Source organism: Amblyomma mixtum, chromosome 5, assembly GCF_055824585.1.
Source record: "Amblyomma mixtum isolate Tamu chromosome 5, ASM5582458v1, whole genome shotgun sequence".
NCBI lineage: Eukaryota > Metazoa > Arthropoda > Arachnida > Ixodida > Ixodidae > Amblyomma > Amblyomma mixtum.
In genome coordinates, this window is record NC_143016.1 from 110,241,341 (window position 1) to 110,256,375 (window position 15,035).

At 47.7% G+C, this 15,035-nt stretch overlaps 2 protein-coding genes across 2 annotated transcripts in view; both read left to right on the forward strand.

The window, feature by feature from the left end:
- LOC149343362 (phospholipid-transporting ATPase ABCA3-like) overlaps positions 1 to 13,310 on the forward strand; it is a 67,658-nt gene extending 54,348 nt beyond the window's left edge. The window contains exons 20-23 of the mRNA XM_089546944.1: positions 2,026 to 2,207; positions 7,827 to 8,000; positions 11,533 to 11,755; positions 12,991 to 13,310. Of these exons, the coding sequence (XP_089403070.1) occupies positions 2,026 to 2,207; positions 7,827 to 8,000; positions 11,533 to 11,755; positions 12,991 to 13,221 (810 nt within the window). The 3' untranslated portion in view covers positions 13,222 to 13,310. The remainder of the gene's footprint in view (positions 1 to 2,025; positions 2,208 to 7,826; positions 8,001 to 11,532; positions 11,756 to 12,990) is intronic.
- Positions 4,681 to 7,778, forward strand: LOC149343363 (uncharacterized). The gene is made up of 2 exons (XM_089542783.1): positions 4,681 to 5,597; positions 7,756 to 7,778. Exons 1-2 carry the CDS (start codon positions 4,742 to 4,744, stop codon positions 7,776 to 7,778), a joined length of 879 nt encoding a protein of 292 aa, XP_089398909.1. The 5' UTR covers positions 4,681 to 4,741.
- Positions 13,311 to 15,035: the final 1,725 nt, after the last annotated feature.

Below are 15,035 nucleotides of genomic sequence, written 5' to 3' on the forward strand. Positions count from 1 at the left end.
CGTGCTTGCCCACATGACTTGCCAGGTGCGTACCTGTGCTACTTCGTAAAGCCCGGCAATGTTCTGCGAGGCGCGTGTTAATGCATCGACCAGTTTGACCGATATACACAGCCCCACATGACACGGGAATCATGTACACAATATTCCCTATTTATTCCCAGCGTTGCAATAAACGTTTTTGTTGATAGTAAACGCTTGTTGTGTGTGTTCTTTTCCTTTCGTCTCCGTCTTGTCGCGCTTTCAAACCCATCATTAACAGAGCTAAACCAGTGCCATTTTTTTTTTTACTTCCCGGTAATCAATTATTGGCATTAGGAAAGGGCGCTATATTCATTGATTTGTACGCAGCTTTAGATAAGGTATCACGTAATTCCAGTTTTGCTATTATATCAACAATAACTCAAGATTGGCATGAACCGCGGCATACCTTTCAAACAAATGTCCATTTGTAACTTTGAACAAAAGCCCATGTTGAATCTGGGCACATCAAGGAATTAGTTCTGGGAGCGCTTTTGTTCTGGTGGTTTTTGAACGACATTCTGACAGAACTTTCAGTTAACATTAAGCTGTGTGCAGATGACTGTTTTGTTCTAAAAGGTGCGCAAAGTTTATGATTAGGTGCGTTTAAATAATTGCCTTGCGAAAGTGATTCCTTGCAGTGACCAATAAAAAGGTCCATTAAGAATTTTTTATGAGAATTATGCACTAGAAACAACCTCTTAATTTCACTATGGTGTCAGCATGCCACTATCACAGGTTACAGATTACAAATACCTTGGCCTACAGAAAACTATTATTCTTTCCTGGGCGATGCACATAGGTACTGTGACAGCGAATTTCCTTCGTAATTTTCGTTCCAGCGCTCAGTGAAATCATCTACACCCACTGTAATTCTCCACGCGTACTAATCCCTTATTCGCCGCCACGGTGGCTCAGTGGTTATGGCGCTCGGCCGCTGACCCGAAAGACGCGGGCTCGATCACGGCCGTGCCAGTCGGATTTCAATGGAGGCAAAATTCGAGAGGCCCGCGTACTCTGCGATGTCAGTGCGCGTTAAAGAACCTCAGGTGGTCGAAATTTTCGGAGCCCTTCACTGCCTGAGTCGCTTTGGGACGTTAAACCACCATAAATCATAAATCACGAATCCCTTATTCGCCCTTTGTTTCAATAAGCTGAAATTATTTGGGTCACCTCGAATAACATCAACAAAATGCAAAGGGAACAGGACAAGGTAGTCAGGTGTATATTTAATTCGTATGGTTGTACTTCTTTTTCTAAGCTTCCGAAACTCACTGGTTGCCACTGGTCTCTGTACGCAACCGTACTTACGGAATAAAGTTTCTGTTTTAACTCTTAAGCGGCCATTACTACACTGGTGCTCTCGGATATTCTCTGTTAGGCCATAATATGAGGCAAAGGAATGCTTTAAAAATGACGCCTTTAACCGCTCGAAATAACTATGTTAAATATTCTTTCCTCGCGAAGACGATTTTAGACTGCAGTGATCCTAATGACGAGGCTGCTACGCAGAATTTTCTAACGTTGAAAATTGCCTGCAATCTTTGTGCGTGATTTTCTCGCATGTGTATTGTATGCGTCCGTTTTTATTACAACCATGTTCTCATGATCTTGTACTATATCGCAGTGTCGAGAAGTAAAGAAATAAATACTTGTATAAGCTACGCGCTAGCAGCAAGAATCATTGGTTTAATACCGTGCAAAAAGGCAGTACAAATGGATACACGGTTATGTTGGGCTCGCGTTTATAGGTATTCCTGCATGAAATGGAAAGTACGCAATGTGTCTTTGCCGATTATTGCATATCACATGACGCCCCAATCTCCCCACGAAATGCGGAATTTAAGTAGAAGCAGCATCTTAGTTGTTACACTAAACAGCTGTGGTGCACAGAACTGTGGTCTCCATCACGTAGCAGCTTCTGTGCGACAATTAGTGATTTGCACCTACAGCGAGCCAGTTAAACTATATTTTTGGAGCCGCCACTTATTCCGGTTACACTCGCAGTTCCAAAGGTTCCTCGGCTACTGTCCGCAGCGGGACGGTCTGTTGGATATGCTGACAGGCCTGGAGACGCTGTCACTGTATACGCGATTGCGCGGTATCGTGCCAACCAGGGAGTATTTGGACGCACTCCTGGAGATCTTCCATCTGCAAGAGTACGCGGAGAAGCTCGTCAGCACATACAGGTACGCGTACTCATGCCTCTCTGTCAAAAAAAGACAGTTATTTCTTCATGGGTTTTTCTGTTCTTCCTTAACATGAATTATCCTGATGATTTTCTTCATGTCCTTCAGGCGTCTTTTCACGGCCGAATATATCTGTAAAAGGGGCCTACACTAGCTTTGGTTATTGACACAACGTTTGCATTGATGTGTGCACAGATTCGTTGAAATGAATGAATGAATGAATGAATGAATGAATGAATGAATGAATGAATGAATGAATGAATGAATGAATGGTTGGTTGGTTGGTTGGTTGGTTGGTTGGTTGGTTGGTTGGTTGGTTGGTTGGTTGGTTGGTTGGTTGGTTGGTTGGTTGGTTGGTTGGTTGGTTGGTTGGTTGGTTGGTTGGTTGGTTGGTTGGTTGGTTGGTTTATGGGGTTTAACGTCCCAAAGCGACTAAGGCTATGAGAGACGCCGTAGTGAAGGGCTCCGGAAATTTCGACCACCTGGGGTTCTTTAACGTGCACTGACATCGCACAGTACACGGGCCTCTAGAATTTCTCCTCCAAAGAAATTCAACCGCCGCTGCCGGGATCGAACCCGCGATAAATGAATGAATGATCGTGGCACCTTGAAACTATATGCTGATTGTTCGTCCTTTGCACTGTGCAATATAAAAATGAATAACAAATGGCCCGCCACTTCTGGAATTCCTCTTCGGTTGCTTGTTGCTGGTGCTTAGGCACGTTACTGTCGAGTTAAGCTCAATACTATAAATTAATCACTGAGCTTGCTTTGCATTAGCCATTCGGTTTTCTATGCTGAATTCAGCACGAGGCACTACGAGCCCGACAAAAAGCACTGGCTTTTTGAACCCTACCATCTTGTTGCTATATATGTGGGAGGTAAGCTTTTTTTGAATTTGTTATGCCATCTGATATGGTTACCGCGATGCCTGTGAACAAGAAATGCTGACTTAACCGCTGAATGCTCAGCCGTGACAAAAACGCAGATTTCGTAGAGGAATATATCGCCTGCTGCGGAAATAAACGCACGCCATAGAATGCTTCTCTGAGCTAAACGGGTGCATTGTTCGAACTTAAATTTCGCTCAGAAATGGCATTTGGTCGGCAGAATTGTTTTATACCACGTTTGGTTAGCGTACTTACCTGATTCGAACAGAATAAGTCGGATATTCACATCGTCTGCGGCGACGACGAAGGAAATTAAGCCGCTCTGTCACCGATCGCACCGACGGCGCCATCTCGTTTGTTGGTCGTGAAGATTCAGCAAAAGAGGGGGTTTCGGGAGATTTGAAGACTCTCTTTCGGCTGGTTTTTTAATGGGCACAGAAAACTTGATTGGCCAAAGTAAGTTTTCAGCAAGTTAAGTTTTCTGTGACCATTAAAAAAATACAGTTGAAAGAGCGTCTTCAAATCACCCGAACCTCTTTCCTTTGCTGAATCTTCACGGTCAACAAACGAGATGGCGCCACCGGTGTGATCGCTGAAAGAACGGTGTGATTTCCTTCGCTGTCGCCGCAGAGGATGCGAATAGGTGACTTTTTTTGATCGATTCAGGGAAGTAACGCAAAAAAATGTAGAATGAAACAATTCTGTCGACAAAATGCCACTTCTGTGCGAAATTTCAGCTGGAACAATGCGCCCGTTTAGCTGGGAAAAGCATTCTACCGCGTGCGTTTATTTGCGCAGCACGCGATAATACCTCGAAGAGGAACGGACGGCTCTAACTTCTAGCGTTCGCCGCCGGACCACACTATATGATCAAGTTATTAATGCGATCACGTTAAGAAACCCATGTCGCAGCAAAGACGGCTTCGGTGTCGAGAAACTTCTGAGAAAAATAAAAATATCCAGAGAAGAAACCAAGTGGAAGGCAGGTGGCCCACCTAGCTCACGTGGCCTCGTGGCGTTGTCGCAACCAGCCCACCATATTGTGGGCATCCTTTCCGCCGTTGCCGATGGCGCTTAAATTAAAGATCGGTCTTGAGAGGTGGCTCGGAAGGAGGAACCTAAGTCGCACAAGCCCCACCGGTCGCAGCACCTGCCGTCGCACGAGAGTGGCGCAACGCTTAACAGCTGCACCACTGCGCCAGGAGTGGTATGAGGATTCCCAGGGACATATGGATGTAAAGACGAGAATGACCAATTCCGTGTATATCGGCATTATCCAATAACGCTGTCGCGTCATACCCTGAAGTCGGTGTTTAAGTGTGACCTCCAATTTTTGCATGTTATTCATAATTCCTCATAGCAATATGAGCCACGTCCTTGAAGAGATCGTCAAGACATGCGCTTCAGAGATATACACTGCACTGTCGATGTTTATATGTTTTGTGAAGACGAAGACGACCGTTCTGCTTAGCGGCGGCGCTGCCATCGCGGCGCGTGCTGTGTTCTCGCCTTCGCCGACCACGAACTGTTGCCGCCCTGCTCCTGAGGTCCCAGTGCCTTTAACCCCCATCCTACATTTGGTGGAGGTGCTGGGTAACGATATCGGCTCTGGAGCTCCGTAGCCGCACTCTTCCGACACCTGCGATGCCTGTAGACATCCAACACCAAGCCGTGCAAGCAGGCCCACCGACTGTCATCTGTGCCGGCTCCCTTCGCCAAAGGGACCCGGCTATCTTCAGCGGCACAGATGACCATGACGTGGAAGACTGGCTCGCATCCTACGAGCGGGTGAGCCTGTATAACAAGTGGGATGACGAGACAAAGCTCAACAATGTAATTTTTTATCTTACCGGCGTCGCAAACTTATGGTACCGTAACCATGAAGGGGATGTTGCGACTTGGTCAGCCTTCAAGACGAAGTTCTCAGAAGTGTTTGGTCGCCCAGCTGTCAGACAACTTCGCGCCGAACAACGCTTGCGTGAACGGTCGCAGCAGGTCGGCGAAAGCTTCACTAGCTACATAGAAGATGTAATCGCCCTCTGCAACCGAGTGAACGTCAGCATGCCGGAAGCTGACAAGACCAAGCAGATCTTGAAAGGCATTGATGATGACGCCTTTCAAATGCTGCTCGCTCGGGACTTGCGCACCGTTTCGGAAGTCATCACGCTGTGCCAGAGCTTCGAGGAGCTACGTAAGCAGAGGGTCCTGACTCGTCAGCACTCAGCTCAGCCAGAGTCGCTTTCTGGACTGACACCCGCAGCTGACAGCTCCTATCTGCTGCAGCAAATGAAGGACTTTGTACGTGAGGAGGTGGCCCGTCAGCTTTCGCTTTTGCCTAGCCCTCAAGGGTCGCCACCATATTTGGCCCCGGCTCTCCAACATGCAATTCGAGAGCAGGTTGCTGAGGTGCTTCCGTCAGCACATTCATCACCACCTGTCGCAGCTCCGCTGGCGTACGCTGACGCCGCCCCAAGACCAGTGGCCACCCCTCTGAATTATGGCAACGTCGCCCCAAAACCTGTCGCCCGTCCAATGACTTACGCTGAAGTCGTCGCACAACCTCGGCCGCCTACGTACCCTATAATGTCAGCGCCCGTACAAGCGCCGGCACCTTATCTGCGACCATCTCCACGAGACCGAGATCCTTGGCGCACGACGGATAACCGGCCTATTTGCTACACTTGCGGATTGCCTGGCCACGTAGCCCGCCATTGCCGTCGCCGTCACCCAGTTTCGGCACCGCCGGTCGGGTACTGGCCTCCAGTGCGTCAGTACTCCGCGTCTGCTGAGCCCCGTGCGTGCACTCGTCCTTCCTCCCCCGACCGTTCAGCGATTACCGACCGCCGTTCCCCTTCGCCGCGACGACGCTCCATTTCTCCGATGCGTCGCCGCCCAAGTAATTCTCAAGAGGAAAACTAGATGTCGCAGTTCCTGAGGCAAGAACTGCGTCCTCGTCGAACTACCAAAGACCTCAGCTGTCCCCTGCGAACCTTATTGACGTTTCGGTCGAGGGAATTTCTGTCATGGCCCTTGTAGACACTGGCGCCGTAATTTCAGTAATAGACGCCAACCTTTGTCACCGCTTGAAGAAAGTTAAGACGCCAATTGCCGGTCTCTCGCTGCGCACGGCCAGCGCTCAGCACATCAAGCCGTCGGCAGCTTGCACCGCTCGAGTTTTAATTGAGGATGTCCTCTACACGATCGAGTTCGTCGTACTGCCGTGTTGTTCTCACTCTGTTATTTTGGGCTGGGATTTCCTTTCTCGTCATGCCGCTGTCATCGATTGCGCTCGCGCTGAAGTCGGGTTCTGTGCTCTGCCCCAGTCCCTGCCGGACGCTGGTCCTTCACCGCCATGTATTAAAGCCCTCGTCACCGAAGACATCGACCTGCCTCCATGCTCTTCCGTCCTTGTGCGCCTCTCTTGTGCCCCTTCTCGTGATGGCACTGTTCTTATCACGCCAGCCCATACTTTTCTCCGGCGCAAGTGCCTTCCTCTGCCTTACGCCGTATTGACTATTTCTGCTGGCCTTTCCGCACTGTGGGTCTGTAACCCGTTTCCCTACCCTAGTGCTTTGCGCCGTGGCGAATGTGTCGGCAGTGTCCAACCTGTCGCGTCTATTCTAACCCATGGGGAGACTGCCGGTTCATCGCACATCAGACTCGCTGCGCTCAGCCCACCATCTTCTACACCCACTCCTTCATCTACCGAACTATTTCTCCGCTCCATCGACGCAGATCTTCCACTGCCGCAGCGCACGCAGCTTCTCGACTTGCTCAACCAGTTCCGCGCCTCCTTCGACTGTCACCACAGCTCACTGGGCCAGACGTCGACTGTCACACATCGCATAGACACAGGTGCCCACGCTCCACTACGGCAGCGCCCCTATCGTGTGTCGGCACCCGAGCGCCAAGTTATTGAAGATCAAGTCGACCAAATGCTCAAGAGCGGCGTGATTAAACCCTCAAGCAGTCCATGGGCTTCGCCAGTTGTGCTTGTCAAAAAGAAAGACGGCTCCATCCGTTTCTGTGTAGACTATCGCCGCCTTAACAAGATTACGCGCAAGGACGTATATTCCCCTGCCACGCATCGATGACGCGCTAGACTGCTTGCAAGGTGCCGAAATATTTTCCTCTTTAGATTTACGTTCCGGGTACTGGCAGGTACCCATGGAAGAGGCCGATCGCCCCAAGACAGCTTTTGTAACACAGTCGAACCTCTCGTGCCGTCCTCTGATCGCCGCTGCCATGGACGCGAGACTGTTCATGTCCAGCGCCTCAAGCCATTCTACGACCCAGCCATCCTGGCCGCGCCCTAAGTCGCCAGGTTGGCTCCTCTTTTCCCCGGGGGCAATTGTGAAGACGAAGACGACCGTTATTCTGCTTAGCGGCGGCGCTGCCATCGCTGCGCGTGCTGTGTTCTCGCCTTCGCCGACCACGAACTGTTGCCGCCCTGCTCCTGAGGTTCCAGTGCCTTTAACCCCCATCCTACAGCTTAAATACTGCTTTGATTTTCCTGCTGCAGAAGTTTTGTTCTAAAGTGAATACTTCTTGTTCCAGGATCTACCGTAAATGAACAAAAAACTCCATGGGTTACGTGATAGGCGATTAGCGTTTTAATAAACATTTTCAAAACATAACAAATGTGCACTTTCTTGCAGCCATCATGAATCCCAAATTCTGATGCGATTTAACCTTCACTGCGCTTAATGAAATGGCTGCGTGTGTACAGTGGCGGGAACCGACGCAAGCTGTCCCTGTGCCTGTCCATGATTGGCATGCCGAGCATGCTGCTTCTCGACGAGCCCTACAACGGCATTGGGACTACGTCCAGGAAGCGGATCGTCAACTACATCAGTTCACTGCAGCGGGCTTCCAAGATGTCCATCGTTCTCTCTTCTCACATGTAAGATGCACGAAGTACCTCTCTTACTGTCATAGGCAGCGAGTTAACCACGCAGGCAAGGAGTCTTGATAATAAGAGCACTGTTTGATGCTTACGCAGCAGGATTCTTCATAGATCGTGAGCACCACGCTAGTGCATGACCAAAGAAGCGAGATGGAGTAGCAAGGTTTGCTGAAAGTCACAAAAAAAAAGTCGGCCGCATACACATCAACAGTACAGAGATGAGAGCAGCTGCTCAGGAGTCGAACGGCAATGCCAACCGGAAGATTGCGCAGGAGGGGCTCATTTTAAAGTGGCCGTGGTTCGAGCAGCAGTTTTCCAAAAAGCTCGAAACAAAAACTGCATCGCAGTCTCCTATCACTAAAGAATTGAAATTTTAAGTTTTGCAAATGCAGTGTTCCCACAAACAATCTTAGATAATTCATGATAGGCTCACCAGGAGGTGTATCGGTGGCTCAGGCTCTCATAGCATTCAGGTTATAATACCTATACAACTACTGCCGGAACAGCGAAACGCAACTGGAGAAGCGGGACATTCAAATCGATTCTGTTCTCTTAACGAATGCAAGCACTCCCTTGCCTGCCTCGTCTGCCTTTCGAAATTTGAGACAAGATATCAAGAGTCTATGGAAGCCAAGTTCCTTGTCTGATGTCCTTATAAACATACTCTGATGACACCAATGTATATATATATGGGTTTCGAGTGCATCACTCTGCCGTACTAAGCGTTCCTACGTGCCGCAGTCGATTCTATAGAATGTAAGGCTTAATGTTCTGAGCCTGCATATATGCTATTAGAGGCGGTTTAGTGATTGCCTCCGGATTAATTTCAACCCCTTGCGTTTCTCAAAATGCTCGCTCTGACTTCGCATAGCATATGGGGATTGTTATTTCACGTCCATCGGAATGGGGCCATTGGAGCTCACATCAGCGTTACAAATGAAGCTTTAGTAAGGATCACAACGGCCATTCTTTATTCCAGTTCATTATTGTGGCAGTGCTATTTTTCACCAATTGTAAATTTTTAATAATCAGCAATAGGGCTATCACGAATTATAGAGGCTATTTTCTGAGACTCTACCATTGTGCTAACTCAAATGCAACCACATGGGTTCAGTTCAAAGTCGAATTAATAACGGTTGCTCTTTTTAACACAGAATATAGATTAACTGAACGAAATATTGTCTGTGTAATACCTTTAATTATATATTTACAAGAACATAATGCAACACTCTTTAACTACAATTACCAGGTACTGACGGTGTTTTAGAGAAATAAAAAAAAATGTTCACAAAGTTCGCTGTTTTCGAAATTTTCGTATTATAGATGAATAGACCTCTCCCGGCCTACGTCATCAGCGCACGTGTTTCTGGTCCGATGGGCGAAACATGCGCCGTACCGAGAAGGCTGACACCAGGAGAAGAAAGGCCGCAAGCGTTTCGAATCGGGGAACAAAGGTGGTGGGGGAGCGCTCGGCACCCTAAAAACCGGTACAGAACCGAAAGTCGACGATTTTGCCCATCAGGGCACACCTTTTTGACGTCACACTGTTTACATCAGGGAGAGGTTTATTCAACGCCTATTTAGCTTTAATTATATATTTACACGAATATAATGAAACACTTTTCAACTACAATTACCAGGTACTGACGGTGTTCCGGAGAAATGAAAAAAAAAAAAAAATGTTCGTAAAGTTCGCCTTTTTCGAAATTTTCGTATTAAAGATGAATTCAACGCCTAATTAAAAATAATCTGCCTGTTCCGGAAGTCCAAATTTTATCCGCCGATAGAAACAGGATCTGGTTTTACTGAAAAAAATTTCAGCCTCAATTTCGTACCCCTTGTTGTCCCAGTATTGTTCTAAAAATTGCCCTTATCGGAATGCTTTACAATTTCAGCAATGGTAGCAATTTTTTTGCTGCAGAACTATACCTGCCAAAAATATTTTTGCGTTGCTTCCATCAGGAAAGATTGCATACAATTTCTGACAAAATAATGAGGTCCCACAAAATTTTATTTACTTTCTGCGGGGCTCCAAAGTAGCGATTTCTTTTCTGCTTAGCGTGATATACGACTTCTTCCATGAAAACTAAAGAGTTCCTTGGAAAACTAATTACGATTTCCTTGAGTGAACATATTGTCCCATCACTTCAAAAAAATTTATTGAAAACAAAAATCGGTTATGGCGCTTCCGTTATCGTTCTTCTCTGAACAGGCCCAGCCTGACTGTATTAATTTTATCCTGGGTTTCTCTTCCCGCTGCTAGGGAAAGAATAAGTGGTTACATGGTCCCTCGATCATATATTTGTTTTTGTCGCGACAAGCACGTTATAATTTCGTAATCATCGTTACAGTTTCTCAGTGTTTGGTTCACGTTTCACTGCAGGATAATTTCTTTGGGTGACCATAGGTTGTTGGAATTTCTTTAGCAAGTGGTTACCTGAATAAAGGTCACCTGGTAAACGCAAAATAACGTCTTAAAGGGTTGTATCTACGTGACTTGTGCATACGTGGCGTGATACATGTTTGTGGCCGCCTACTGCAATTTGACGTGTTTTGAATTTGCCGTGGCCTAAACTGTCTTCAGGTAGTTCTAGATAGCTACTGGTACGGAAAGAATCTCACGACCAACGCATAGAGACACCTCTAGCTTGAATGACCTCTAGCTTCGCCTGGAGAATCCCCGGTCACATGAGCTCGGCGAATCAAGGACAGGCGCGTCATTTCTAATTGCTTAATAAACCACAAGCAAGCCTTGAGCGATAAAACTGTTGCGTAAATTATAGCCACAGTGAAAATTATGACGCGCTAACCGCTAGTACTTGCGAAATTCCAGGACTCTGGATGTCATTAATTTCGATTAACAGCAAGAAATCATGCAAAAATGCTATAATGCAATGAAGAGGAATTTGCAGAGTTTTTATAGACTGCTGCAGAAAAGAAAGTCAGAAGAGATATTCTTTTTTCAAAATTAGCATACTTACGATATGGAATATCACCAGACGCTTGCAGTGATAGGTATTGTACCTGTATGCATAAGTACAAAATTGTGACCAGTGCTTATTTCTATACAAATGTACCGCTCAGTTTTGAGCTTATGAAAAACTTAAGAAAATAAAAAGCACACCCCCGAGCGCTGGAAAGCGGCCGTTCTAGAAGGAACTGCAAGATGATGTTGAATGGGGCGAATGGGCTTTATAGTTAACGTACTTCAACTCATCGCGTCTAGCATAGCATTCTCTCAGTTTCTGAAGTCACGAAATGTTCTTTTCCCTCTTCATGTCACCTTTTTCTTGTAATTATTTCCATTTTTCGCACTGCTGCCGTAATAATATTGGCCGCAGGCGCCCGGTACGTTCACGTAAATGGGTAGACGAAAATTATTTTCTGCTACTTCCATAAGGCGCGCTTCGCTATTTTGCAGTTGTACGTCCTACGCACATTCCAAGCAGTATAGGCATTAAAAAGGCATTCTCTTAGGAATGCTTTAAATCCAGCATTACTGTTGTAAATGATTTCATTTGACTTGCAGATTGTCGGATGTGGAGTTCCTCTGCAGCCGCATCGCCATCCTGGGAGAGGGGAAGCTTCAGTGCCTGGGTTCACTTCAGCACCTGAAAGGCAAGTTCGGCAAGGGCTACACCATCACCGTGAAGACGTACCCGGACCGCAAGCAAGACTTCGCCTACCAGCGAGACGTGGCCCAGGCCGTGCGCAAGAGCTTCCGAGAGGCCCAGCTCGTTCACAGCTACGAGGTGAGAGACAGACTCCGGTGAGCGGAACTCTCAGCTTGAGAAGTGCATCGAGAAGGTAGGACCATATCCGTGTTGTAAAACGAGCGACAGAAGCATTATATTAATGAGACTACCCTTGAGCTACTACTATGGCCCGATGAGACAACCTCCGAAGCACTTTGCTTTACTTTCTGTGCGATGCGGCGCCTACTTCGCAGTTACGTGTTTTGGAAGGTTTCTAGGTACAGCCTGCTTCCGACTGATATTTAGCGGTGTCCCTGCTATGAGAAACGACTCAAATTGGGCCATTACTGCCTGAGTTCCTTTCCCCTGGTCGCAGCTGATACGTTTCTGCAAACCAATCTGTAGTACTGGGAACGTGTACTCCCGACAGCTCATTTAAAGTTAGACGCAACGAACTTCCCGTATAGAAACACAACCCAAAGTAAGGTACCAACAAATCATAGACCGCCTCAGAACAGGAAAGAAAATGCTTTACTGTACATGGTGTGTTTTTGTTCTAATTTTTGAAGTATTAATCTACTGCGGTTATACCGAGGATATTCTTCGGCGGTGAATAATAGGCACTGAAGCACGAAAAACGCTGCAAATTAAAACAGAACCCAATAACAGTTCATTTTCATGCACGCTTGAGTACGCTGACAGAGGTGACCTGAACGAAGCCCTGTGAAAACCATGTTTTTAAGCTTTAACACAGTGGTACGTAGTTGACTTAAAATGTCAGGGAATGAGCGCGACGGAAAACTTCACGTATGACACTACAAAAGATCAATAGCTAAAGTTGCATGAAGAGAAGGAATGAAGAGTGCGAGCATGTCATGCTTCTCATTTTTTAATTCCTTATGTTTTTCTTCACTTAACAATTCACGCTATGCTGGCATGAAAAGGTTGCCTGAGAAGTTACACATGACGAGGAAGTCTGCAGGCACTAGGCAACCAGAACGCAGCCTTTAGTGCTTGTGTGTATTAGAGCAGGTTAGAATGAGAATCACAGCGCTCGCTCCGGCTTGACATCATATAAAAGAAACTGCTTTTCGCTGTGTGTCACCATGCGCATTCACATGTGGCGTATATGCTACCACTGCGATTGATGAGCCCGATGTTGAAGCGCATAGAATATCATTTTCTCAATTCCGCCTTGATTAACCATTTATGATTTGAAGAACCACGCTGCGGAATAAAAAAGAAATAAAATGCGATGTCGCCCTCAATGCACCTGAACTCCGTGTGCGCAGGGTCTGCTGGAGTTCCGCATGTCGCGGGTGGAGATGGCGTGGAGCGAGATGTTCTCCACCGTGGCGCGCATCAAGAAGAAGTTCAAGCTGCAGGAGTTCTTCATCGCGGACACCTCGCTGGAGCAGATATTCATGAGCGTGACGCGGAAGGAGGCGAGCGTGGCCGCAGCCACTGCCGCCGCGGCGGGCCCGCAGGCCCTCATTCCGCCGACCGCCACCATCGGCATCTAAGCGCCAGTGGCTGCGGTAGAATATAAAAAAAATACTTTGATGCGCTCTACCGTGAATTCGTCGGTAATATATTTCTGATGGACCATGAATGAGGCTCAAGACTTAATGAGTTAAAGGAATAAAGAGGGAGCCTCAGTCCGGAAGCCGACCTTTCGACGAGAGGATTCATTTTCGCCTTAGTAATGCGTTCATCATTGACAGGGTAGTTAGTGCTTTTGCTCCCGGAGGGAAGCACCAGCGAGGGACAGAAAGGTGTGGGGAAGAGGGTGGTGAAACAGAGAACGTGAACTTGAAAAGACTTGCCCAGGCAGGGGCCGCGACAGCTGGCATCCAGAGAGGATTAGTGCGGTTAACCCGAAAAAAATAGATGAAGGCCAGCTCAGTAGAACGAAATCGGGGGAAAATGGTAGGTAGAGAACGACGAGGCACAGAAAAAAAACATCGCTTTCGGCGAGCATTGAAAGCAATGAGAAGGAAAGATAGCCATAGCAGCAACCGGCACGAACAGATTTAGGTCACATGTGATACTTATACAAATGGGCGGGGACACTTAAGCTCTGCCTTAAGGATTTGAGGTGATAGCCTTAATGGGTTCATTCCCACATACGCAGAAGGCCCTTCTCAGCTTTACACTCAGATGACTGGGAGTCCTCGTACCCCTCCTGGCGCAGTGGTGCAGCGGCAAAGCGATGCTCTGCTGCCCTGCGATGGCAGGTGCTCCCAGCGGTGGAGCTTATGCTGTTCCAAATTGCTGTTCCTCAGCGAAAAATCATGAACTGCCACCCGCCATAGTGGGAAGTTTACTCACTACACAGTGGGCAAGTTGTGATGACGCCACAAGGTCACATGACACCAACCTGCTTCCTAGGCTGCTTTCTGGGGGCCACCTGCCAGACTCACGTCCATGATTCTTCGCTCACAATGCGGACAACGTCGACACCGGATATTCTGTAGAACGGAGCCTCTAAGGCTATCGCGTTAAAAGTAGAAGCACTGTCTGCTGTCAGCTACCAAACAATGTCCTAACAGAAAAATGTTCATCTTAATTTTAATACCGCATGGTGCAGCGTCGGTGTGCTGGCTGGCACAACACGTGTGAACTCTGCGACATGAACAAAGTACACTTGACAAACAGCTACTTTAATATGAGAAAAGCAAAATGTGAACGGCGCCAAAGGTGGACTGCTTTCAGCTAGGTGCCTATAGAAACCGTGCGCCCGCCAAGCGCCTCCACCGTTGGTGGATGTGTAAATGTTAAGAGCGTCGCCTTTTTTTTTAATGTGATGTTGATTGCCTCCGGACATAGAACGGTACGTAATGATAGATGAGGATGCCTAAATAAATGAGAAAAGGTTCGCTGATCTAATGAAATCGAGCAGTGAACGATGATGAGGTCCTTGTGTCCAAGCGTTGTATGAAGCACTATTGTTCGGCGAAAGATCTCGGTTTCTTCTCGGTTTCAACGCGGAGCAAACCCACAGCAGGTGGTGAATGTCAGCCTCAAGATTTCGGTTCTTTCAAACCGGACAGCTGGGGCGGGGATATAAACCTTTGAATTGCAGCCACTTTCGTGGCACGGCCGGAGTTAGGGCAACCCTTACCCGGATCCTCCGAAGCGCAACCTCCTCAGCACGGATAAGACCACGGGGGAGGGTTACCGCACACGGAGGGATCAGAGCGCGTGTGCGGCGCCGGAGGTGTTCCTTCTTTGTTAAAAGGAGGGTGGTGTCGTCCAGAGTGAGGACACGAGGCGGAGACTGCGGAGACAAGGTTGGGGTCACAAGGCGGGTCGCAGAATCTGCACGGCTTTGCGA

Bases quoted from the DNA above. Each gene is read 5' to 3' on its own strand.
- LOC149343363 (XM_089542783.1), top strand. From the start codon at position 4,742: ATGCCTGTAGACATCCAACACCAAGCCGTGCAAGCAGGCCCACCGACT. The intron at 5,598-7,755 runs GCAACGTCGCCC...ACTTTCTTGCAG, and splicing joins GGCCACCCCTCTGAATTATG to CCATCATGAATCCCAAATTC.